At 39.8% G+C, this 26,346-nt stretch overlaps 1 protein-coding gene across 3 annotated transcripts; it reads left to right on the top strand.

The window, feature by feature from the left end:
- LOC109110910 (tudor domain-containing protein 7B-like) lies at window positions 1-26,318 on the top strand. 3 transcript variants are annotated; one of them, XM_042760809.1, is made up of 17 exons: window positions 1-119; window positions 5,169-5,375; window positions 5,461-5,605; window positions 8,136-8,331; window positions 12,239-12,321; window positions 12,823-13,046; window positions 13,395-13,963; window positions 14,637-14,826; window positions 17,029-17,140; window positions 17,229-17,431; window positions 17,854-17,988; window positions 18,347-18,430; window positions 19,101-19,235; window positions 20,061-20,171; window positions 20,347-20,858; window positions 21,167-21,327; window positions 25,758-26,318. In XM_042760809.1, exons 2-17 carry the CDS (start codon window positions 5,169-5,171, stop codon window positions 25,976-25,978), a joined length of 3,288 nt encoding a protein of 1,095 aa, XP_042616743.1. In that variant the 5' UTR covers window positions 1-119; the 3' UTR covers window positions 25,979-26,318. The 3 variants fall into 3 exon arrangements, with proteins under 3 accessions (XP_042616743.1, XP_042616746.1, XP_042616745.1); XM_042760812.1 differs by lacking the exons at window positions 1-119; window positions 5,461-5,605 and having other exon boundaries at window positions 5,216-5,252; XM_042760811.1 differs by lacking the exons at window positions 1-119; window positions 5,169-5,375; window positions 5,461-5,605 and adding an exon at window positions 5,954-6,587.
- The last annotated feature ends 28 nt before the right edge of the window (window positions 26,319-26,346 follow it).

Here is a 26,346-nt window from a genome sequence, read left to right as displayed (position 1 = left end):
GGTGCGGGCAACTCTCAGCGGGAGTGCAGGGACAGACCGCGAGGAGGACACCGCGACCAGTGTCACAGAGCCAGTCACTGTCATCTAAACCGGTCTGACCGACCCACATCCATTGAGCGGTAAGACCTGAGACACTACTGTGAAAGTATCTGAACTCAACGCTTTATATTTAAGAGATAGACGAGTGTCAGTTTAGAGCTACTACTGTAACTTTGATTGACAGTGACCTAAACAGACTGCGAATAGTCACCCGGTTCAAATTAGTAAAATAAAACCTCTGCACACACATTTAAAAGATGTTTAAAGTGAGATATTTGGGAGTTCGTGGCCGGAGGGAGCGGATAAGTCTCGCAACAGTTAGTTGGCCGCACTGTAAATATGATGCATGCTCATTGTGTCAACTATCCTGCTGTAAATACACGAACTTACATCTAACCTCGGCCAAATAAAGTCGTCTGACTATAAAAGAGCGGTGTAAAATACAGCATTAAAGTGGCCGTCGTAAACTGCTGTCCAGGATAAAGGGTGTGTCTCTACGTGTAGTGCACACGAGCGCTGAAATGTCATTTCTCATTACTTTATCTTTCATTTCATGCGATAGATGCTTACATTGTGCTTCAGGTTTGTTGACAAAGAACACGGAAGGTCGCAACAATAAAATATTGCAGTTTTCGATGAATTGTTATACTGTATGTCACTGCTGTCACTACAGTTCTTGACTTAACTACCTGCAGCTACAAGATTTAGTATGACATTTATTACAGGCATACTCAACCCTATTTAACTGTTCTGTTTTCTTCAGGTCATTTTGACACCCTTTTTTGGTAAATAATGCACTATAAATGCATTAGATGTAATTTTCTCCTTAAGGACAACTTGCTAACAAAGACACTATACAGCACTTTCCTAAACACCTGTTGTACCACAACAAATAGTTTGTGGAGGAATGCATTAGTTGTGATGTGATTGTATGCAAAAAGGGGCCTTATGGACTTATTCAGTCACAGAGGAGATTTATTTATGAAATGCACATGAATTAAAATTGTTGCTTAAATGTGTACACCACTAGTAAGTAATAGAAGATAATACAGAAATTGTAATGAAATATGTGTGATATAATGTCATGCTAACAGCGATTGACATTATGAGTTAAGGTTTACATTTATGACACAAGTTGGGCAGCTGTTTGTTACACTATTGAATGTGCATCTGTAGTGTACTTTAAAAAATGAACTTGCAGAAAATATAATATTTATTAAATAAAAGGCCACTTACCTATACTTAAAGTTACATTCATGACTATGTTTCTTAAGGCACCCCGGCCAAAATGCGCCCATTGCCCTCTGACCATCATGGCCTCCTAACCATCCCCTTATCTACTGATTGGCTTCATCACTCTGTCTCCTCTCCACCAGTAAGCTGGTGTGCGGTGGGCGTTCTGGCACAATATGGCTGCCATCGCATCATCCAGGTGGATGCTGCACACTGGTGGTGGTCGAGGAGATACCCTCCTTAAACACCTCGTTCTAACAGTCAGTATGTGGGAAGATTTGCAATATGTGGGAAGATTTGCATAACGCCGCCCAGATGTTTACGCAAAGAAAGAAGGCGTACCTTTTATTCTTGTTGTAGTGTTGTTGTTGCCGCGGCCGACATGTAGTATACAGGTCCTTCTCAAAAAATTAGCATATTGTGATAAAAGTTAATTATTTTCCATAATGTAATGATAAAAATTAAACTTTCATATATTTTAGATTCATTGCACACCATCTGAAATATTTCAGGTCTTTTATTGTTTTAATACTGATGATTTTGGCATACAGCTCATGAAAACCCAAAATTCCTATCTCAAAATGTTAGCATATTTCATCCGACCAATAAACGAAAAGTGTTTTTAATACAAAAAAAGTCAACCTTCAAATAATTATGTTCAGTTATGCACTCAATACTTGGTCGGGAATCCTTTTGCAGAAATGACTGCTTCAATGCGGCGTGGCATGGAGGCAATCAGCCTGTGGCACTGCTGAGGTGTTATGGAGGCCCAGGATGCTTCGATAGCGGCCTTAAGCTCATCCAGAGTGTTGGGTCTTGCGTCTCTTAACTTTCTCTTCACAATATCCCACAGATTCTCTATGGGGTTCAGGTCAGGAGAGTTGGCAGGCCAATTGAGCACAGTAATACCATGGTCAGTAAACCATTTACCAGTGGTTTTGGCACTGTGAGCAGGTGCCAGGTCGTGCTGAAAAACGAAATCTTCATCTCCATGAAGCTTTTCAGCAGATGGAAGCATGAAGGGCTCCAAAATCTCCTGATAGCTAGCTGCATTGACCCTGCCCTTGATAAAACACAGTGGACCAACACCAGCAGCTGACATGGCACCCCAGACCATCACTGACTGTGGGTACTTGACACTGGACTTCGGGCATTTTGGCATTTCCTTCTCCCCAGTCTTCCTCCAGACTCTGGCACCTTGATTTCCGAATGACATGCTAAAATTTGCTTTCATCCGAAAAAAGTACTTTGGACCAATGAGCAACAGTCCAGTGCTGCTTCTCTGTAGCCCAGGTCAGGCGCTTCTGCCGCTGTTTCTGGTTCAAAAGCACACGCCTGTGCACGGTGGCTCTGGATGTTTCTACTCCAGACTCAGTCCACTGCTTCCGCAGGTCCCCAAGGTCTGGAATCGGTCCTTCTCCACAATCTTCCTCAGGGTCCGGTCACCTCTTCTCGTTGTTGCAGCGTTTTTTGCCACACTTTTTCCTTCCCACAGACTTCCCACTGAGGTGCCTTGATACAGCACTCTGGGAACAGCCTATTCGTTCAGAAATTTCTTTCTGTGTCTTACCCTCTCGCTTGAGGGTGTCAATGATGGCCTTCTGGACAGCAGTCAGGTCGGCAGTCTTACCCATGATTGCGGTTTTGAGTAATGAACCAGGCTGGGAGTTTTTAAAAGCCTCAGGAATCTTTTGCAGGTGTTTAGAGTTAATTAGTTGATTCAGATGATTAGGTTAATAGCTCGTTTAGAGAACCTTTTCATGATATGCTAATTTTTTGAGATTTTTGAGAATTTTGGGTTTTCATGAGCTGTATGCCAAAATCATCAGTATTAAAACAATAAAACACCTGAAATATTTCAGTTGGTGTGCAAGAATCTAAAATATATGAAAGTTTAATTTTTATCATTACATTATGGAAAATAATGAACTTTTATCACAATATGCTTTTTTGAGAAGGACCTGTAGACACTGTGTGTTTCACTGTGAAAGTGAAACTACTTTGTTTGGCCTTCCAAAAGAGGACGATATCCGCTTCGTCATGCCTGGAGCTGATCCGTGCTGGTTGCTGAGGAAATACATCAACTTTGCACTATAGATCGCAGAATGGGACGAAGTGGTGTCCAGCCCGGGGTCGTCACATGTGGTTGCCGCAAGCACAAAGTATGCTTCTTCGTAGAATCCGCCTCAAGCCGCCCGCCTCTGCTCACTCAAGCCGGCTGCGGCTCACTCTAGGCCTCTGGCCTCCGCTCACTCAAGGCCTGTGTGTGACACTGTTTTGTTGAGAAAGCGAAACAACTTTGTTTTTGCCTTCCAAAAGAGGACATGACTAGAAATCATTTCATATCACGTTTATAATGGGTTTTATGTTTATGTCTCGTCGCTCTGGTCGGACAAGGCATCACAATATGTTGGGTTAAGAGGCATAACATTTCCATCACATGCTTCAGGCATTCGGCCAATCACAACGCGCTGGATAGCTGGCCAATCACAGCACACCTCGCTTTTCAGAGCGATGAGCCTTGTAAAAATCGACAAGTTTCAGAAGGCGGGGCATAGAGGAGAAACAGTAATATACAGTATGTGGAAAATAATGTGTTTTTGAACCTTAAACTGCATAAACACATTTCATTACACCAAATACACAAAATAGCAGCATCATATGACCCTTTTAAAAACATGAATACACGTTTCAATAAAATGACTTTAAAGTATATTTACCACAAATTCTTGTCAGTACAGAAGACTTCAGCCGAAGACTTTAACCATATTTCAAAGACAATAGAAGTAATTATGAAATTACATATAAAGCTTTAGCCTACTTACTGTAAATCCTGCTCAAATAGGCCAAAAAAGCACTCTTAAAGTTCAGCTTATTGTATTTAGTATAAATTGAAACTAGAATTATGCAGTTTAGTGTCTGAAAACATTATATTCAGTTCTCACTTAAATATATTCTTTATTTCCATAATAAGTACTCTTTTTAAAAGTATGCTAAAGTGTATTTTTCTTTCACAAGGGTTTGAATGTGGTCTCTATGGATACTTCCTGATTTAAACTGCTGGTGTTGGCTCTTGCTGTCTTGAACATAAGCCATTTTGACTGGCCATAAAAAGAATAAACAGTGTGTTATGTCATGATCCATTTTTGCAGCTTTAACTGTCTGGTTGTGACCGGCTAGTGTGCTTTGCTTAATTCATTAGTACAGCAGTTGCATACTCTTACTTGCCATTGGTTAGTTTGGTTAAACAAGACTTGATGAGATCTATTCTAAACACATTTAACTGTTCGTGAGCTGTCAGATATGGTGTCACTGATGTCTAGAAGTTTTTTTTATGTGTTGAAATCAATAACACTCTTCAACACAGAGGAGATCAGTGCAGGACTCATAAACCCATTAACAGTCAAGTGTGAACTCTGACCACCTAGCCTCATTTATTCTGCCAATGTGGCTTTAGAATGATCCGTTGGTGCAAAATTGTTTTATTGGTATCAAGTGTAAAGGTACACAGTGTACTGGTTTTCACAATAATATTAAGCAGCACAACTGCTTTCAATAGATAATGAGAAGAAATATTACCAAATCAGCATATTAGAATGATTTCTGAAGGATCTTGTGTCACTGAAGACTGGAGTAATGGCTGCTGAAAATTCAGCTTTGCCATCACACTAATAAAATACATATACAATATATATTAAAATAGGAAACAGTTATTTTAAATAGTCATAATATTTCACAATATTAATGTTTTTATTATATTGTAATCAAATGAATGCAGACTTGTTGAACATAAGAGATTTCTTTTTAAAAAAAAGTCCAACTTACCAACCCAAACTTTTGAACAGTAGTGTCTGTAGACCAGATCCACCACCATTACTTCTTGTTGTATTTTTCAGATGGCGGATGAGGAACTGGTGAAGAAGATGGTAAGGGCGGTGCTGCTGTCCAGCAGGAGTGGCGTCTCACTGTCTAACCTTCAGGTAGAGTATAAAGACCTGACGGGTGAGCTCATACCTTATAAACAGTTGGGGTATGCCACGCTGGATGCTCTGCTGCACAGCATGCCTTCAGTCGTGAAACTGGATAAAGGGCAGTCTGGGGAGGTAAGTCTCTATTTTACGTTTTGAAATTCAGTAATTCAGCAGGTATATGTGAATGCTCAAACTTTAAATGGTTAAAAACCCATAGGTGGTGTGCCACGCTACCACAGGAAACGAGGTGACCCGCATTACTAAGCTTGCGGCCCGTCAGCACACAGCTAAGAGGACCGGCCGACCTCAAGTGGTGAACTGTCAAATGAGAGTCAAACCTGCAGCTCCTTTTGTACTGAACGGTGAGTTTTTAAATAATTAGTTTAAGTAAACATGACTGTGAGTGTAACTCATGACATTGAAGACATTGTAGAGGATGTATAGTAAAAGATTTACTTTTAAGTGCATGATTAATAATCTTTTGTCATGCTTAAAAGAAGTACACTTACAGTACTTTGATGTGTTGACTGAAATACTGTAGTGTTATTCAATATTACATTTAGAGTTCATAAATTAAAAGTTTTATCAAATTGCAACCTTATCCTTACAAATGTGTAATTACAAATACAGTACATTGACTGTAAATACATGACATATGAGTTTCAATAGAAATTAAATTAAGGCATGTTTTGGTTTCCTTTTTATTAGTTTACAGATTTGTAAAATGCGGCTGTGAATGCAACACTTCTTGAAATGTGTTATCCAGAAGACATTTTAAAGAGGATGCATGCTGGTGTCCTGTGCATCCCGTGTCTTTTTTGGTTGTGCATATGGCCTGTTTAAACTCCTCTGAGGATGTGAGCACAGTTCTGGATGTACTAAGAATAAAGCTCTGCATTAGATTATTCAGATTACAGGTTGCAGCTGTTCTGGGAACTGCAAACTCCCTTTCAGCTTTGGCATTTTCAGGGCTCATGCTGTCCCTTGATCAGTGACTCTTGTCATGATACAGCAGAAAGCGGGCATCTGTATTGACCTAGAGAGAGGGAGAGAGAGGGAGGTCTGGAGACTGCAGTGTTGTGGAGAGGTACAGCAGAGCCTGCGTGGCTGTTCAGGGGGGGACTGACTGTTATTTAATGCCTCAACTGCCGCTGCTGCCTGTTTTTGTCTTCTTAGCTCACCATCCTCTGTCTTGTACAAACTATTGGTCTATGGAACGCTTATCTCAGGAGGGCTGTAGACAGCGATAAAGGTGTTAAATGGCTGCCACTTTTCCACGTTAGGCCGGTTGGACGGCTTGCGCTGTTAGGAAGCAGCTGGCTGAGTATACTGCCGGGTTGGAAGGTATGATGTCATTCTGTTTCAGTCAGGTTAGTGATATGATGTCATACTGAATGTGTATGAGAGAAGATGGGTTTTAAGTCATAGTGTCTGGTTGACACAGTGTAATTGCTATTTAGTTAATTGTTATTAATTGTAATTATTAATATTAGCTAATTGTTGTTAATTGTAGTTGTTATTTGGTAGTGCTGTTAAATGATTAATCGCGATTAATCGCATCCAAAATAAAAGTTTTTGTGTATGTAATATATGTGTGTGTGTACTGTGTATATTTATTATGTGTATATATAAATACACACATACAGTATATATTTTGAAAATATTTACATGTATTTACATGTATATATTTATATTGATATAATTTATATGATATATAAATATATTTAATATAGAAATTTTCTTAAATATGTACATGCACATGTGTGTATTTCTATATAGATAATAAATATACACAGTACACACACATATATTATGTGAACAAATTTTTTTATTTCGGATGTGATTAATCGCGATTAATCGTTTGACAGCATTATTATTTAGTAAAGACAAGTTCACAGCTGCTGTTGCATTTCATATGTTTTGTTATCTGGATGTGTAAAGAAATAATATTTTTGCTGCATGTTATAATTTCCAGTGAACATGCTGAGTTCCAGAAACTTCATGGTTCTCTTGTAGGAGAATGTGCAGAGTAATACCTTATAGATTGTCTGTAAAGTAAACTGACTTGTTTGAGATTATATATGTTTGATCTAGCTTACAGCTTACAGAATTAATCGCAATAAACTGACATTTTTATAGTTTCTGTGATGATTTTTTAAAGAGATAGCCCACCCAAAAAAACTCTGTTGTTGTTTACTTTCCCTCATGTTGTTTACAACATGTATGATTGTCTTGCTTCCATGGACTACAAAGGAGAAATGGAGCACAAAAGGAGCAAAAGCAGTATACTACCCATAAAAGCAGTCCATATTACTCTCAAAAAAAAAAAAAATATTTGAAAGAACAAATTGTTCTTGTGAAATTTTTTTTTTTTTTTTTTTCTTTCAGCTAGACCATTGATCTGGTTGATCAAGTCATATGGACCAATTTTATGATACTTTTATGATGGGTTTGCATCCTTTATTGTCTTCTTACAATCAGAGATATACTGTTTTTTTGTTTTCATCTTATTGATATTATTGTTAGAGAATGCTGCTTACTGCATCATTTTACTATCAGTGGCTCGTCGTGGCATTCATGCAGTGTAGACAGAACCACCGATTATAGTGGTTTCTATTTGCTTTTCTATTAGTATTCAGTGAAGACACAGTGTAATTCTCCAATAATAGTGTCCATGTGGGGAAATGTGCTTTAATGTTAATAGAAATTGTTGTTCAAGGAAATTCCTGTCTTTACAAAACACTGTAAATGGGTCACAGCACAAGACACTCAAACACTTCAAATTCTGTCTCTTTCTCTGTGCTATTTTCAGTCTAATATTTATTTATTAGATTATATTTTAAATTATGTATTTTACTTTTTGATTTAGATATTGTCTCATCTCCTTCATAGCAAGGCCAAGGACATCTTTGAGACAGCCTGACCATCGTGGACGTCTGGGGCGAGGTGGAGGTCATAGAGGGGGACATGGAGACCCTGTTTCTCGCACAGGAAGCATGAGGGACTCCCAGTTTGATGGGAAAGGCGGCAGACCCCACAGCACACCCCTGAACACACCCACAAGAAGACCCTCCCTTCCCTCAGAAAGGTGAAAGACTCAAAAGCACAAAGCCTGTCAAGTGGAGTCTCAAACGATGATAAATTACAATAAAAATAGGTAAAACTTTGCATTATAGCCACATTAAGAAAGCTACGAATAAATAATTTAAAGTACTTTGAAAGACAAGGGTAAATCATATATTGAAAGATAAAAAGAAGATACATTCATGTACAGTCTTCTTACGAAAAACGATCTTTTAAAGTAAGCACACCCATTGTGTGAGCAGCATTTTGCCAAGCGAGTAGCTAAGAATACAAATCAAGTCTTAATGAGTGAACAGAAACAAGCTCTTTATACTTCACTGACTCTTAATTTTTCAGTTTTGCAGCTGCATGTCTCTAGCTGTTGATACTGTCTGACTTGATTGGCAATAACAGAAAGCATTTCAGCTGAGTGTTGTCTGAACCCAGTGCTTATTCAGCAATTGACTGGAGGGTGCTGTCTGTGTGTGTATGTGTGTGTGTGTGTGTGTGTGTGTGTACAATCACTCCAGACAAAAACTATTGAGAGCAAACAACTGACCTCACTCTTTAGAACTGTGTTTTGTATCGCTTACTGTGGCACACACACAATGGCTGTGAGGGTGCAGAGGGTGGCAGAGTTAAGCGGTTGTACTGGGTTTTGTTAATCCTCCCTCCATTCTCTCACAGATTAGCCAATTCTAAACCAGTCCACAATGAATCAGCACTTTTCCTTTGATACAGGTTGAGTGGGAGTTTGAGTCATTTGACACCTAGAATCATATGCAAAAATACCTCCATACCCCTGATTTATCATGTTGCGGCACTTTGCCAAAATGTCTGCTTTTGTCCTTACAATCACCATTGTAATTTTTGCTCTGTATCCCTCCTGTTTGCTTAGTTTATGAAAACTGTACTTGGCTATTTTGCAGCAGAAATAGGCTGACCAATTTATTATGCAGATTAGAAGAATAATCCAGCAATAATGTAGTATTTAGTAAAGTTGTATGCAGTAAAAGTAGAATTTACTAGAATATAATTTTTTCTGTACCATAATCCTATTGTAACAGTAGTGTTGGTGCTGTAAGGAGCACAAGACGAAGTAGAATTCCAAATAACAGTCCTTTAATAAATCCACAGAAGAAACGCTGGAAAAATTCAGGGGAAATGCAGCGCAACCAACATCTACATAAAACATACTCATACTCAATACCGGACAAGGAAACTGAGGAGAACACAGGGTTTAAATGAATGGAGACAAATTAGATAATTAATAAACACAGGTGAACAGAATGAACTAATCATGGGAGCATGGAAAACTAGGTCAAATGCAAACGAAGACAGGAACACAAACAAAAGTCCATAACCATGACAGTTTGCCCCCCTCCCGGAAGGTGCGTCCTTGCGCCTAAAGTCCAACTGAGGGAGGATGGGGGCTCTGGAGGAGGACGTGGAGTAGAAGAAATGCAGGGACTGGGAGAAGGTGATGGGAGGAACCATGGTGGAGAAGACGGAGGGAGGAGCCAGGAGCAGGAGGACAGGTCCAGAGGCCAGCCAGCACAGGCCCCAAGGTGGATTCGAGGGAGGGAGGAGCCATGGTGGAGATTTCACAGACATCACCCTGGAGACAAATGATGGAGACGGAGCCTTTGGAGGTGGAGACCAAGGTGGAGCTGAGCAGACAGAGAGCCAGGGTGACACCCGAGGTCCGGAGGGCCAAGACGGAGCTGAAGGCTCAGGCGACCGAGGCAGAGATTCTGAAGACTGCAATGGAGCCAGAGCGACTGAGGATGAAGGCAGAGCCGGAGGGAAGGATGAGCCTGACAAGGCCAGAGGGACGGAGTGACAAGGCGAAGCTGGAGCAGTAGGGTCCCGAGACAGCGGATGGTCAACGCCTGACCAAGGCAGAGCCAGAGGGACGAGGGAGCCTGGTGAAGCCAGTTGGATGATGGGCCACTGTGGAGACGAGGGAGCTAGGAGCCAAGGCGGAGCCAATAGGTCGAAAGACAGAGGTGAAGACCGGGACTTGGAGGCTGGAGGCGGACCCTAGGTGGATCCTCACGCCTAGGTGGACCTGGAGACTGGAAGTCCCGAGGCGGGTCAGAGTGCCTAGATGGAGCTGAATGAGGGTGAGCTGAGGGACTGGCAGGAACCAGCAGAGACAGGGCTGAGGAACTGGCTGGTATAAGAGGAAGTGGGAGAGGGAGGCTGGGAGGGAGCTTAAGAGTCACAGGGAACTTAGGAGACACAGGAGAGCTGGACGGAACCAGCGGAGACTCAGGAGACAATAGAGGTTCAAGGGAACTGGGAACTACCTCTCCAAACCAGTCAATTAAGTCCTCTTTAAAACAGTCCATTAGTTCCTCATAATATGGTCCAGAGACAAATTTCAGCTCACGCAGGAGTGTGGGTGGGACTTCCCTCAAAGCCCTCAAACTCCACAAGCACTCCCTCATACACGTCAGATGTAACCGGTTCCCACACCTGGTCAGACGTCTCTTGAGGCTCAGGCTCCGGGGCGATGATCGGCTCAGTCGCAGTTTTGTGCACTGGCTCTCGTGTCGTGGCAGGCTCAGGCTATCCGTCTGCGGTGGGCTCAGGCACTTGCTCCGTGCAGGGGGATGACTGGCTGGTGTCTGGATGTGGAGTGGAGCTGGTGTGGTCCTCAACCAGGCCGATAGTGAATGGGGAGTTGTTGTCCACCAGCACCAACTCCACGTATGCATCAAAATTCCTCCTGGGACCATCCATTGGAATGCGTACCTTCGATCGCTCACTTATGCTGGAGTGGTAAAATACACAGAGTGAGCGGTCAGGGTAATGAGTCTAGCACGCGAGATGTACAAAGTTCCGTGTGTGGTCTTCCAGCAGACGGTCACCCTGCTCCAGGCATAGCAGGGCAACGGCAGGAATGTCCATGGTAACAGGGAGGGAAAAAAATTAAATGCCGCAAAAAAACAACCTGTATTGGTCTTGTATTCTGTAACGGTAGTGTTGGTGCTGTAAGGAGCACAAGATGATGGAGAATTCCAAATAACAGTCCTTTAAATCCACAGAAGAAACGCTGGAGAAACTCAGGGGAAATGCAGCACAAACAACGTCTACATAAAACATACTCATACTCAATACCGGACAAGGAAACTGAGGAGAACTTGAATGAATGAATGAATGGAAACAAACAAGATAATTAAAAAACAGAGGTGAACAGAATGAACTAATCAAGGGAGCACAGAAAACTAGATCAAATGAAAATGGAACACAATCATATTTAAAAGGAGCACAAACAAAAAGTCCATAACTGTGACACCCCTTTTTTGCATCATTATATTTTCTTTAGTCTTGTTAGTATTGTGATGTACATAAGCGTGAAACAGATTATCAAAAAAGAAAAAATGTAGGGTGCCAACTTGATTCTGTCCATTGGTTGATGTTTGGATTTTGAGATATGGGGGTTGCACTCAAAAAGGAATGCAACTGATTGTCAAGAGGTGGAGTTTAAGATAGGAGAAATCCAACATACTGTACATCACCAAAAATCGAAGATCGAGTTAATACATTTTGATGGCAAGCATTAAAATGTCAAAAAATAAAATAAAATAAATAATAATAATAATAAATAAATAAATAAACAATAGTGTGAATTTTTTCTTCTTTTTTTTTAGTGGCTAGATTTAAAAAGTGTGGACTGAGGTCCCTTCTTCTGGACCAAAATGAGAACTGGTTGCTTTTTGGTCCACCTAAAGAGGTCTGAGTCTGGTTCATTGTAAAGAGTGTTGACTGTTGATTGGCTGTTTTATAATACTGGATATACTCCAACAACAAATTAAATTTTTGGGTAAAACGTCAGTTAAAATCTTGCAGTATATTATCTAAAGAATGACAGATTTTAGGTTCTCCTTTATATAGTCTCATGCTTTTTTGTTTGTTTTTTCTAGATCAGACAAAAGAATGACTCTTCCCTCCAGATTCCAAAAAGAAGTCCATGCCCATCTCTCCCAAAACCAACAGCAGAGCAACGGTAAGCAGATTTTGGGTGGAAAAGTGTTAAATATGCAGACTAATCATTTTTCTCCACAAGAAATTCATTTAAAGGTAATAGTTATCCTGGACTCTGTTACCTAACTTCTTGTCTCAGAAAACATTCCAGGCATGGGATGTTCATTAAGGATGAAAAGAGAACAGTCATCTTCTGTCTCAAGCAGGCAAAAAGCTCCCGCTGTTACACAGAGGGACCTCTCAGGACTACATGCCTTCAATTCTGATGTTGCTATGGGCTATATCTTAAAGTGATAGTTCACCCAGAAAGGGGAAAAAATGTAATCAATAGAAAGTCATATTCGCTTTGAAAGACCTGAGGGTGAATAAATAATAACAAAATTGTCATAAGACTTGATAAATAGAGTCTGTGATTCATTGCAAATTTATTCAGCATCTGTTTATGATTTTATGGTTTTAGTTTATAGTTTGTCATTGCAGTATTGCTAATAAGCTGCAGCATTTATGTTGTTGATATTTCTAGCCCCTTCTAACCTGAATGAAAACACAACTCCAGCAAAACCCAAGCTGCCTCATTCTGCGCCTTACAGTCCCAAGCTGGTACAGTCCCGTATTAAAGAAGTTCTCAACAAGCACAGCAATGGCCTCTGGGTATCCAAGCTGCCTCCGCTGTATCGAGAGCATTATAAACAAGATCTACCCAATGAAGCCCTGAAAGACCTGGAACACTGGACACACATTTGTAGTGTAAGTTTATAAATGCCTGTCATCTGATGTCATTAGAACATAGAACATTGATGTCATTGTCTGCCTTGTACTTTTTGTGCCATTGCCTGGAATAAATGAATAAAAAAAAAAAAAAAAAAAAAAAAAACACATTAATTAGCATTATGTGTAATTGTGTCATTACGGGGATCAAGACATGAGAATCAATTTATGAAAACAAATTGTAACTTTCAGAACTTACAATGTCCTCCATAGTTCAAAAAGAGCATTTATTGGCAGTAAAAAACCTCAAACTTAAGTGTACCTAATTATAATAAATTAACTCTTTGTCTGCAGAATAAAAATGCTGTCTTGTTGCTCGGTTTACAGGTTGAAAAACCATGCAGTAACAAACCTCAAGAGATGCTGCTGTACCCTGCTAAAGAAACTAGCCAGATTACCCCTCAAAGTGCTGCTACACCCCCCACCCCTGACAAATCCCAATTTCATCACAACAAACCTCAGACTCAAAGATCATCTGCCACTTCCAAATCAAGCACTCTGGCGTCCCCAAGGGATCTACCACCTGACGTCAAGCAGAAGCTTGGAGAGCTGCTCTTGAAATACAGCAGTGGCCTGTGGGCCCATGCTCTGCCTAAACTGTATCAAGACACATATAAATGTAAATTACCGGAGTTTGTGCTGGATCACCTCACCCTGCTTTCAGATATTTGCACGATTGACTACCCCATGCCAGACAACTCCAAAAGAGCAATTCTGTATGCAAAAGTACTAGAGGATGAGAACCGTAACCAGTCAGGATTGGCTGGCTCAGAGACGAAAGAAACAGTAGAACGCTGTTTGAGCAGCCAGACTGTTCCTTCTCTTGTCATCCCTAGAGAGGAATACCCTTCTGTCCTGGTGGTGGAAGCAAGTGACACAAACAGCGTCATTCTGAGGTGCGATTTATAATCAATACCCAGAACTGGTTAGATTACTTGGAAAAAAACAATGATACATACGAACTATGCAAGCAAAAAAAAAAAACTAATCAAACATACTACTTTTCTTTTTGTTATTGTAGTTTTGTAGCATGATTTCCAAACAAGATTTCTGCATTTGCCGGTTCTGTCAGCTTAGTCAACTAATTCTCATGCATTGCCCTGCCCACAGGCAAGCTTACACAGCGACAGCATTTACGACACTGGTAACAGCCAATTGTGCTTATCAACCACATGGGGGAACTGTGAGCAAAAGTTACATGGTGTTGTTTAATTACCTTAGACACAGGGCCCACGCCCAATCTAAAGTATATATATGGAAACCCATTCTAAATGGGAAAGTGCCCAAGCAACATTGCTCAGAAAAAGTTGCCTTGTGTATCATCAGCCTTAGAATCTGTTAACTTTATATTGAATTAGTAAACAGAGTGCAACACTCTGGTGCAAAAATACTTTTCTACTAAAAATCAAAAGGGTTGTAAGGTTGCGATTCATCACAGAGCAGGTTGGACTATATCAGGAAATAGAATTTTTGGAAATGACTGTGGAGAAAAAAATATGTCAGGCCACTGTAAAAGTTGACGGCCCCTCTTGTACTCTTGATGAAGGGTGTGTGTCTGTTTATATGCAGGTACATAGGTGAAGGTTACTCCAAGGCGCAGGAAAAGTTAGAAGATGAAATGAGAGAGTTCTATGGGCAAGACATCAACAAGGTGGCTCTGACCTCACCATTATCAGGTCAGCTGACTGCTGTACATGCTGAGGAAGAGGAGGAGATCCTCCGTGCACAAGTGTGTGAGGTCATGGCTGACAAGGTCAAGGTGCGTTATGGGGTCATTAAAGAACACAACTGAACATAATGGCGCTTTTCTACTGCATGGTACGGCTCGCTACGGTTCACTTTTGGGGGTTTTCCACTGGGTACAGTACCTGGTACCTGGTACTTTTTAGTACCACCTCGGTTGAGGTTCCAAGTGAACCGTACCATTACCAAAATGTGACATGTAAACTCTGCTGATCACGGATTGGCCGGAGAGAATTGTCACTACCTGTGTCACTGAACTTGAGACACAAACACAACAGAACCACTAGATTTAAATCAGCATTGTCTGCAAAGGATTTAACGCAATTGTTTTGAATGAGTGCACCTTTTTTAACAACCAAAAAGAGCCTGTTTCGTTGTCTGTTGCGGAAGTACAGACGTTCTTCTCGTTGATAGCAGAGGAGCGGATCCAGCGAGAGCTTGACCGGGCGATGCGGAATGAAAAGGTTTTTCAGGAGTCACGCAACTATAACGACATGTGAATAATCCCGCCCACTCTAAAGCGATACTAAACTGCAGTGGAAACACAAACCGAGCCGAGCCCAGCCATTCCGTGCCGTACTGAGCCGTGCCGAGCCGGGTCGTACCACGGAGTGGAAAAGCACCATAATAGAGTAATGGTTCTCAACCTTTTTGACTTCATTATCCTAGACAATATTCAAAGGCCCCCCATTTGGAATAAAATATTTCTGGTACTTCTTTTTTTTTCCAGAAGCTAGGAGCAATATATTAAAATAATTAACTAAAACAATTTTATTAAATTATATTACAATTAAAATATGAAAATTATGTGATTTCTGTAATTTGAATGTGCTTTCGTGTTCAATAATGAATTTATATGACTTCTGGAGATTCACACAAATCACAAATATATCAGCAATTTCTTCTCAATAGAAAAAAAAAATAGAAAAACTAGCTTTTTAATTAGAGATGCACCAATTGACCAATCGACTTTTCGCATGACTGGGCCGGTCAGTCTCACGTCTTGCCGATTCTGAGCCCGGCAATGACGTCACAGCCACGCGCACACTAACAGTCGTGTGTAAACATGTTGTTTCGCGTGAGAATGATTCTAATTTTAATTGCATTCAGTGTAAACGGTGACTGATAATGTATTTATGTTACGCCAGATGAGGCTTGCACAACCTGAGTGTGTGAAAGAGACAGCACACACAAAGTAACTCACAGAAATGTATAGATGCATACTGCAGTAGAATTTTTTTTTTTTTTTTTTACAAAATATGATTTAGGTAAGCAACAATACAGCCAAGATGTTACCCCGAATATCAATATCAACACAATTGCAATGTGACACTGTGTTTTATACAATAGTATTTCAATAAACAGGACGTTAAATTATTAAATCAGCAATTTGAATGAATGGGATAAATGAATGGATAAATGACTCACTCATTAAAACAGACATTTGTCGCCACCTACTGGTGGTTTAGTCATATTTAAAAGTATCATTGCATTTTTTCAACATTTATTTGTATGTTTAAAAAAATATGTAAAACATTATTCTTATAAAATTATTTATGCATTTGAAATTTTGCAGTGTAAATGCATTTATGGCACCTCAGCTTCATCAGACAGTCTGTGTAAATGCATCTAATGCCACTTCAGATGCAGCTTCTGTTTCCTCAGCAGTTTGTTAATACTAATTTCATTTGAATGGTAACAACTCTACAGTTTCTAATTATTCTGAATGAATTAATTGAAACAAAGAATTTGATGTGAAAGATGACACATTTAATAAGGTTAGGGGGGAAAAAAGACTATTTATAAACGCAAAATTGCAATCGGTGCATCTCTATTTTTACGATTTCTTTTTTTTTTTTTTTTATTTTTTTAATGTCCATGACTTCTCCGGGTCTAGAAATCTAGAATTTCCTCATGTATTCAGGTATCCAAGTCCATAAGACAGTTGTTGAGGAAACAAATTACAATAAGAAATATGAAGCTTTATTTTGATTGTTAGATGTTTTAGCTTGTTTAAAAGCCTGTTTTTGTGTTGTTTTAAACCATTTTAAGTGGTTCCTGGCCCACTGGTATAGAACCACTGGTCTAGTGCAGTTCACGGTGGATCATTATGGTTTTCTGTTGTATAACTGAGGCTGTTTTGATCTGTTATATTTGTGCAATATCTTTGTTCATAAACCATAAGATAATGCTCTGTTGTATGTTGATGTTTAAACAGGTGTACTACGTGGATCATGGCTTTTCCGAAGTCATCAGCAAGAGCAAATTATTTGAGTTACATGAAAAGTTTTATAGATTGCCTTTCCAAGCCACCAAATGCAAACTAGCAGGTGAGATTTGGATTCAGTTATGAATTCATTTAGACAAAATAGTTTCATGTTTAATTTCAAATGTTGTCTTTATATTAATTTGTTTCAGGCCTAGAGTCATTCAGCCAGGAGCAGGCAGTACTGAAGAGGTTTGAGTCCATGGCCACTGGCAAGATCCTATTGGCTGAGATCTTAGAGCGTAATGAAGTGCCTCTGATGGTCCTGTATGACACATCACAAGATGACGATATCAACATTAATGCTACCTGTATGAAAGCTCTGCAAGACAAATCCTTAGAGAGTCCCTTAAAGGTAACCAAAAATGAAAGTGTCTCATATCCAAAAAATACTGTGATGGTATCTTGGGGAAGATGCCAATGTGCCTCAAGAATACCATGATATTACCAAGATAGCATGTCCAAAAAGTTTGGTAATACTACCATACAGTACTTATACTACTATAGTACTTTTAACAATTATACCAGTGCATTTGGAAATCCATCTAGCCAATTAAATTTGTTGACTCGAACTGTTGCATAATCAATACTCAAAGTTTGGGGTCCTTAAGTTGTTCTAATCTTTTTAAAAGTCTTGTATGCTCACCTAGCCTGCATTTATTTGATCAAAAATACAGTAAAAGCTGTAATATTGTGAAATATTATTACAATTATGCGTGCTAATCAGTGATTAAGTGAATGCCATATATATTATTATTATATTGTATTCTCTCTTAGGTGAACAGTGCCTTTATGAATGTGAACGTGACCAGTGTTTGCTCAGATGGGACAATCTACTGTCAGGTGCCTTCCAGAGGCCTGACTAAACTCAACGGAATTCTGGAGAAGACCGAAAACTATTTACATTCCCAGGTACCACCCTTGTAACAGGCATAACCTCTGTATGTGCAGCTTCAAATATGTTGCTAGGGACTTCTTTAGAGGAGGTGAAGAGGCCCAAACAGACAGATTATGGGTTTAATCAGATTGGCAGGCATCAAGTACATACAGTAATCTCTAGTAAATAGTTACCTGCTGGCACAGATTGTGTACTAGAGTGCCTAACTTAGCCACAATGTATATATCAAAGTGTTTTAAATAGTAATTGTTTATTGTAGTACACTGTATATCAGCACCCTGTAGAGAAGTGTGTTGTTCATTTCATGATGTGTTTTTCATGATATGCTGTCTGGCAGACAGGATATGCTCACATATCTTTCCCTTATGAAAGGTCACATCAGAGTTGCTGGTTTCTCGGCCTTTCTGTGGCAAAAACTGTTTGGCTCGATATAAAGGCAAATGGTCCCGGGTGGAGGTGAGTCTGCTCTGTTAGTAGAATGGTAGAAAGAAAGGAAAAGAGTTAATAATGACTATTATACATTTGTAAATTGAAAGGCCGCAAATGAGCATTTCATCTATTTGTTCCTTTGTTTCTTTATTTGTATTTTATGGAATTGTTCCCTCATGCCCCAGGAACGACCAGAATTATGTGATAACAATTAGGAGACTCTGAGCTGTTCATGTCCTAAGACTCAGACCATTTTCATTTTTATGGTATCACTCATAATTCTAAAATGGTTTTGTGTGTGGCTTTTTTGGCAATGACTGAAAATTCTTCTTCTCTTATGTTCTACCAATCAAAAGTTTGGGGTCAGTAAGTTGTTTTCATTTATTCTTTTATTTAGCAAGGATGTTCTTTTGAACCACTAGTGAGTCCACTATCATTTTGTTCCTTTTTACATAACTGTAATTATGACATTTGCAAAGACATGAATAGTTTTTATAAGTCGGCAATCTCCCTAATTTTAGTAATTCCAACATGTTGTGAGTACAGCATGAAATCTAATTCACTAAAATATTATCTGGTTCCTTTATTGATAATTATTGTTGAAATAATCTGAGCTGATCTCTTTAAACATTTCACATTTAGTTATCATTCCTGTGGCATCAGGACTATAACTGTGTCCACTGTGTTTTTGCTGTAGATAACAAACTTGCACGGCAGTCGGGTGCTGGACATCTTGTTTGTGGATGTAGGCATTCGGGCATCGGTCGAGGTCACTGAGTTGAGAGAGATTCCACCTCCTTTGCTGCGTGACCTCATATCCACCCCGCCCCAGGTCAGACAACTGCTAATGATGACACAAAGAGGTGGTTTGTAACAGCAGTTTGTGTTCATTTTTAGTTTTTGAATGAAGGGCATGAAAAACCTGCAAGACTTGTTTATGTTGGTAAACAGTAATGACCATTCTGATAATGTTTGCCAGAAATGTTCAGGCTGCTTTTTTCCATATTATCCAAGGCTGTCCATGGTCCCCATAAACTAGTATAAATAGCAGCTTAAACATTTTGCTATAAATGTGACAAGGAAACAAAGAGTCAAACTGTTTTGGAATAACATGAGGGTGACTTTGTCATTTTTAAATCTGCTGATTTAATTCTTAGATCAATAATATGTAAGCTTGTCTGTCTGCTAGGGTGACCAAACGTGCCATTTTCCCAGGACACGTCCTGGCCAGGATTTCTATATTGCCTAAAATATCCAGGTTTTGGCTTTGGTTTCCTGTTTTCATACTTAATGAAGGTAATGATTGTTTGATCAGTAACATGCAGACATTGTACGTAATCAACCAATTGTGGTGCCTGAGAAGGTAGGTTCTACATAGAACGGTCAAAGCGATGCAAATACGTGTACATATTAGTGTTGGACTTGAAGCAGCACTGAGCTTACCGATCGGTGTATGACATCAAAGTACCATGAGAGTGATTCAAAAACACAAGAAGCCCTCTGCTCTCTAGAGCTCTCACGGGACTTTGTCATACAACAATTGGTCTGCTCACCGCAAACAAAGACAAAACGTGGATATTTTAGGCAATATAGAAATCCTGGACAGGACAATGGCACGTTTGGTCATCCTAATATCTGCCTATTTGTCACCCTGCAGGCGCTGAAGTGTTGTCTGGCAGATCTGCCTGTGAGCGTAGGCTCATGGACTCCAGATGCTGTCCATTGGCTGAGAGACACGGTTCTCCACTGCAGTGACTGCAGCTTGAAGGCCAGTTACATAATAATGCTGCTCTGTTTTCACATTTGCATTTTATTTTATTTTGTTTGCACATAAGATATAAGCATAAAACGGGGGCTAATTTCACAAAGAAAACAATGTGGAAAAAACAAAGTACTTAACAGCAGAAAAGAAGCACTAAAAACAGTTGCATTTGTTTTTCTAGATAGCTAAAGTGGATGATTCCAAACGCCTTGCTCATGTTTATCTCTTCACCAGCAAGAACTTCCACGACACAAGCTGCAGTTTAAACCAACAGCTGGCCGACTTGAATCTGTGGAACCATCAGAAGGACGTTTTCTTAAGCAGCCGGGGGCCCTCAAAATCCCTCAACGCCCCGACAAACCCTGCCACAATCCACAACACTGACATACAAGATAAAGCCCCACACACAGCCAGGAGGATGCTATCTCTGCTGGGGAGCCAGAGCGCACCTCCATGCTCTCCGCCTGTACAGCTGGCTCTTCCGCCACTGCTGGAGTTGCCTGAGATTGGGCAGAATATGGACGTTTTTGTTTCAGTCGCATGCCATCCTGGGCACTTTGTGCTACAGCCATGGCAGGATATGTACAAACTGGTGGACTTGATGGGGGAGATGATTTTGCATTATAATAAGACGGAGGAAAAACCACTGAAAGTGGAGAAGAACCAGGTCTGTGCTGCCAAGCTGGAAAACAAGTAAGTGTGCATTTGAATGTATAGGTGTCTAGGTCAGGAGGGTCCAATTCTGCTTCTGAAGAGCCACTTTCCTGCAGTTCAGCTCTAAAATGACTCAGTTTCAAATGATCCTGAAGACCTCAATTGGCTGGTTCAAATGTTATTAATTGGGGCTAAAGCTAAACTCTGCTGGAAAGTGGCCCTCCAGGAGCACCAACATAAAGTCTTGTGTATAACTTGGGCAATAGAACTGTTTTGTTAATGAGAGGCTTGGGATTGAAGTGTTTTGTGAGGTCATGTGACCACTCATCATCTGTTTCATTTTAAAGCTGGTACCGTGTACTGGTGAAAGGAGTCCTGACCAATGGTCTGGTGTCAGTGTTTCAGCTGGACTATGGCAAACATGAGCTGGTGAGCTGCACCCAGCTCCGGCCCCTCACCCAGGAGTTCTGCCAGCTCCCCTTCCAGGCCATCACTGCTCAGCTGGCTGGTACACTTCATTTCCTGTCAGAAAGGCTCTTTCATATATTGACAAGGCTGTTTTAGACATCTACTGTAGTTCATCAGCTCTCAAAACCCATCCACTGTCCATTCAGAAGATACTTTTTCCATGATCCAATGCAGTTCCTGTGAATGTTCCTTCAACAATATCCAATAAGCACTAATGACAAGAAAAGGAAATTAATACACACACACACACACACACACACACACACACACACACACACAGTGGTGTGAAAAATTGTTGGCACCCTTCCTGATTTCTTATTTTTTTGCATGTTTGTCACACTTTAAAGTTTCAGATCATCAAACAAATTTAAATATTAGTCAAAGATAACACAAGTGAACACAACATGCAGTTTTTTAAATGAAGGTTTTTATTATTAAGGGAAAACAAAATCCAAAACTACATGGCCCTGTGTGAAAAAGTGTTTGCCCCTAAACCTAATAACTGGTTGGGCCACTCTTAGCAGCAACAACTGCAATCAAGCGTTTGCGATAACTTGCAATGAGTCTGTTACAGCACTGTGGAGGAATTTTGGTCCACTCATCCATGCAGAATTGTTGTAATTCAGCCACATTTGGAGGGTTTTCGAGCATGAACCGCCTTTTTAAGGTCATGCCACAGCATCTCAGTAGGATTCAGGTCAGGACTTTGACTAGGCCACTCCAAAGTCTTCATTTTTGTTTTTCTTCAGCCATTCAGAGGTGGAATTGCTAGTGTGTTTTGGATCATTGTCCTGCTGCAAGTTCGCTTCAGCTTGAGGTCACAAACAGATGGCCGGACATTCTCCTTCAGGATTTTTGGGTAAACAGAAGAATTCATGGTTCCATTTATCACAGCAAGTCTTCCAGGTCCTGAAGCAGCAAAACAGCCCCAGACCATCACACTACCACCACCATATTTTACTGTTGGTATGATGTTCTTTTTCTGAAATGCGGTGTTACTTTTACGCCAGACTTAAATGGGACACACACCTTCCAAAAAGTTCAACTTTTGTCTCGTCAGTCCACAGAGTATTTTCCCAAAAGTCTTGGGGATATCAAGATGTTTTCTGGCAAAACTGAGACGAGCCTTTATGTTCTTTTTGCTCAGCAGTGGTTTTCATCTTGGAACTCTGCCATGCAGACCATTTTTGCCCAGTCTCTTTCTTCTGGTGGAGTCATGAACACTGACCTTAACTGAGGCAAGTGAGGCCTGCAGTTCTTTGGATGTTGTTGTCGGGTCTTTTGTGACCTCTTGGATGAGTCGTCGCTGTGCTCCTGGGGTAATTTTGGTCGGCCGGCCACTCCTGGGAAGTTTCTCCACTGTTCCATGTTTTTGCCATTTGTGAATAATGGCTCTCACTGTGGTTCGCTGGAGTCCCAAAGCTTTAGAAATGGCTTTATAAACTTTTCCAGACTGACAGATCTCAATTGCTTTCTTTATCATTTGTTTCTGAATTTCTATGGATCTCGGCATACTGTACTGTACTCTACTGTACTTTATTACTGCACTGGTCAAAGTACTTTACATACATGTATTTGCACTACTCATATTTTGCACATACTGCACACTGTTCTAGTTATCGCACTGTAAACTAAGTGTTGTTACTGTACAAAGCACAGTAAACTATTCTATAAAAATATAATTGCACTACTGTTTTTGCATATAATTCATTTTAACAATACTTTTGCACACTCATCCAACTGTATTTATTACCACTGTTCTCACGATGCTGCTGTTCATAATGTGTATATATACTCCTACATTGCTCTGTTCATAATGTACATGCAATCCTACACTGCATTCCTATTTATATTCTGTATATACTCTGCTCAATACTTTATATAGCAACCCCACTGTACATTCTGTAAATCATAGCTTCACTTATTTTGCACTTTTTATGTATATAAAACACTATATTCTTGCACTTCTGGTTAGATGCTAACTGCATTTCATTAGCTCTGTACTTGTACTCTGCATAATGACAATAAAGTTGAATCTAATCTTGAATCTAAAAAAAAAATGATTTCTAGCTTTTGAGGATCTTTTGGTCTACTTCACTTTCTCAGGCAGGTCCTATTTAAGAGATTTCTTGATTGTGAACATGTGTGGCAGTAATGAGATCTGGGTGTGGCTAGAGGAATTGAACTCAGGTGTGATAAACCACAGTTTTAACAGGGGGCAAACACTTATTCACACAGGGCCATGTAGTTTTGGATTTTGTTTTCCCTTAATAATAAAAACCTTCATTTAAATTAGTTTTCATTAAAGTGTGACTAACATATAAATATATATATAAAGGTGCATCTCAATAAATTAGAATGTTGTGGAAAAGTTCAATTATTTCAGTAATTCAACTCAAATTGTGAAACTCGTGTATTAAATAAATACACAGACTGAAGTAGTTTAAGTCTTTGGTTTACTTAATTGTGATGATTTTGGCTCACATTTAACAAAAACCCATCAACAAATTAGAATATGGTGATCAGATAATCAACTCAAAACGCCTACAAATGTTTCTTTAGCCTTCAAAATGGACTCTCAGTTGGGTTCACTAGGCTACACAATCATGGGGAAGACTGCTGATCTGAAAGTTGTCCAGAAGACTGTCATTGACACCCTTCACAAGGAGGGTAAGCCACAATCATTTATTGCCAAAGAAAATGGCTTTTCACAGAGTGTTGTATCCAAGCATGTATCCAAGCAACAGAAAGATGAGTGCAAGGAAAAGTGTGGAAGAAAAAGATGCACAACCAACCGAGAGAACCGCAGCCTTATGAGGATTGTCAAGCAAAGTCGATTCAAGAATTTGAGTGAACTTCACAAGGAAAGGACTGAGGCTGGGGTCAAGGCATCAAGAGCCACCACACACAGACGTGTCAAGGAATTTAGCGACAGTTGTCGTATTCCTCTTGTTAAGCCACTCCTGAACCACAGACAACATCAGAGGCGTATTACCTGGGCTAGGGAGAAGAAGAACTGGACTGTTGCCCAGTGGTCCAAAGTCCTCTTTTCAGATGAGAGCAAGTTTTGTATTTCATTTGGAAACCAAGGTCCTAAAGTCTAGAGGAAGGGTGGAGAAGCTCATAGGCCCAAGTTGCTTGAAGTCCAGTGTTAAGTTTCCACAGTCTGTGATGATTTGGGGTGCAATGTCATCTGCTGGTGTTGGTCCATTGTGTTTTTTGAAAACCAGAATCACTGCACCCGTTTACCAAGAAATTTTGGAGCACTTCATGCTTCCTTCTGCTGACCAGCTTTTTGAAGATGCTGATTTCATTTTCCAGCAGGATTTGGCACCTGCCCACATTGCCAAAAGCACCAAAAGTTGGTTAAATGACCATAGTGCAGGTGTGCTTGACTGGCCAGCAAACTCACCAGACTTGAACCCCATCGAGACTCTATGGGGTATTGTCAAGAGCAAAATGAGAAACAAGAGGTCAAAAAATGCAGATGAGCTGAAGGCCACTGTCAAAGAAACCTGGGCTTCCATTCCACCTCAGCAGTGCCACAAACTGATCACCTCCATGCCACGCAGAATTGAGGCAGTAATTAAAGCAAAAGGAGCCCCTACCAAGTATTGAGTACATGTACAGTAAATGAACTTACTTTCCAGAAAGGCCAACAATTCACCAATTTTTTTTATTGGTTTTTTGAAGTATTCTTATTTGTTGAGATAGTGAATTGGTGGGTTTTTGTTAAATGTAAGCCAAAATCATCACAATTAAAAGAACCAAAGATGTAAACTACTTCAGTCTGTGTGCATTGAATTTATTTAATACACGAGTTTCACAATTTGAGTTGAATTACTGAAATAAATGAAATTTCCATGACATTCTAATTTAGAGATGCACCTGTATATACAGTATATAAATAAATATAGTAGATATATAGATATACCTGTATATACAGTATATATTAATTAAAAATGCAGAGAGGCTTCTGAAAAGATCTTACTGACCCCAAACTCTTTAAACAGAATACACTGAATAACATAATATACAAAGTGCTCTATCATAAACCAAACATAAAAATACAATAATAATAAAACAATGTGTTGGTTTATATAAATGAAGAAGTTTAAAAAATGCAATCAAGTTAGTTTTTTTTTTGATCTGAACAAGTGAAATAAATGATACCTGTTAGGATAAAATTCAGCTAAAGGAGAAGAGCTCTGAAAGTTGAAAGGAAATTGCTTTTGTGGAAAGCTGACTGAATATAACTCTTCCACATTCAGATCACTTACTGTAGTACTTTACAGACTGTGTGCTGTTTACAGATCATTCCTGCTTCCAGAGAGGCTGGTCAAAGTCCCTGACTCATATGGGCCACATGATATAGGCTGTATCTCAAAACAACTCTATTTGGTTTTGTTACTTTGAGAAGTTCAGGTGTGATTTTCTTTGTAGAGCTGAAGGTGTTTCTGATCTTTCCAGGTCTGAAACCCAGGCAGTGGTCTGAGGAGGCCTCCATTGTGTTCAGGAACCATGTCGAGAAGAAGCCCCTGGTAGCCCAGCTGGATTCGGTGCAGGAGGCATCACAGTCCTGGGACCGTAAGGTGGTTATCTACTTGGTGGACACTTCACAAGAGGAACGGGACATTTGGCTTCATGACATTATGGCTGAATTCACTGATGAGATGTCCAACGCAGCATAGACACCCTAGTTAAATATTTCTGAAAGGTTCTCAGAAGGTTGTTCATTAGAATGCAACAGGTTAGGGATGCACCGAAATTGTGGCCGCCGAAAATAATCATCTAAAAAAAATGGCATTTTCAGTTATTGACCAAAAGAGAAAAACTTCTGAAAATATATGGTGTCACTCTCTATAATGCTTTATTTAGTGACAAATCACATCATGCAAAGTAACAAAAACAGCAGAACATCAATAAAAAAAGGTTATAAATATAATGCAAAATAAAAAGCTTAAATAAACAACACAAAAATTAACTATATACAGAGGATTATTAAAGAACAAATACATATCACTATGGTGTCATAGGTCTATATACTATTAATAAATAA

The sequence above is a fragment of the Cyprinus carpio genome, chromosome A7 (assembly GCF_018340385.1).
Source record: "Cyprinus carpio isolate SPL01 chromosome A7, ASM1834038v1, whole genome shotgun sequence".
NCBI classification, from domain to species: Eukaryota; Metazoa; Chordata; class Actinopteri; order Cypriniformes; family Cyprinidae; genus Cyprinus; species Cyprinus carpio.
This window is presented reverse-complemented; position numbering and strand designations above follow the sequence as displayed.

Excerpts from the sequence above, each read along its gene's own strand:
- LOC109110910 (XM_042760809.1), top strand. The coding sequence starts at position 5,169 with ATGGCGGATGAGGAACTGGTGAAGAAGATGGTAAGGGCGGTGCTGCTG. Across the intron at positions 20,172-20,346 it reads GCAGTGACTGCAGCTTGAAG|ATAGCTAAAGTGGATGATTC; the intron begins GCCAGTTACATA and ends TTGTTTTTCTAG. Across the intron at positions 21,328-25,757 it reads CATCACTGCTCAGCTGGCTG|GTCTGAAACCCAGGCAGTGG; the intron begins GTACACTTCATT and ends TGATCTTTCCAG.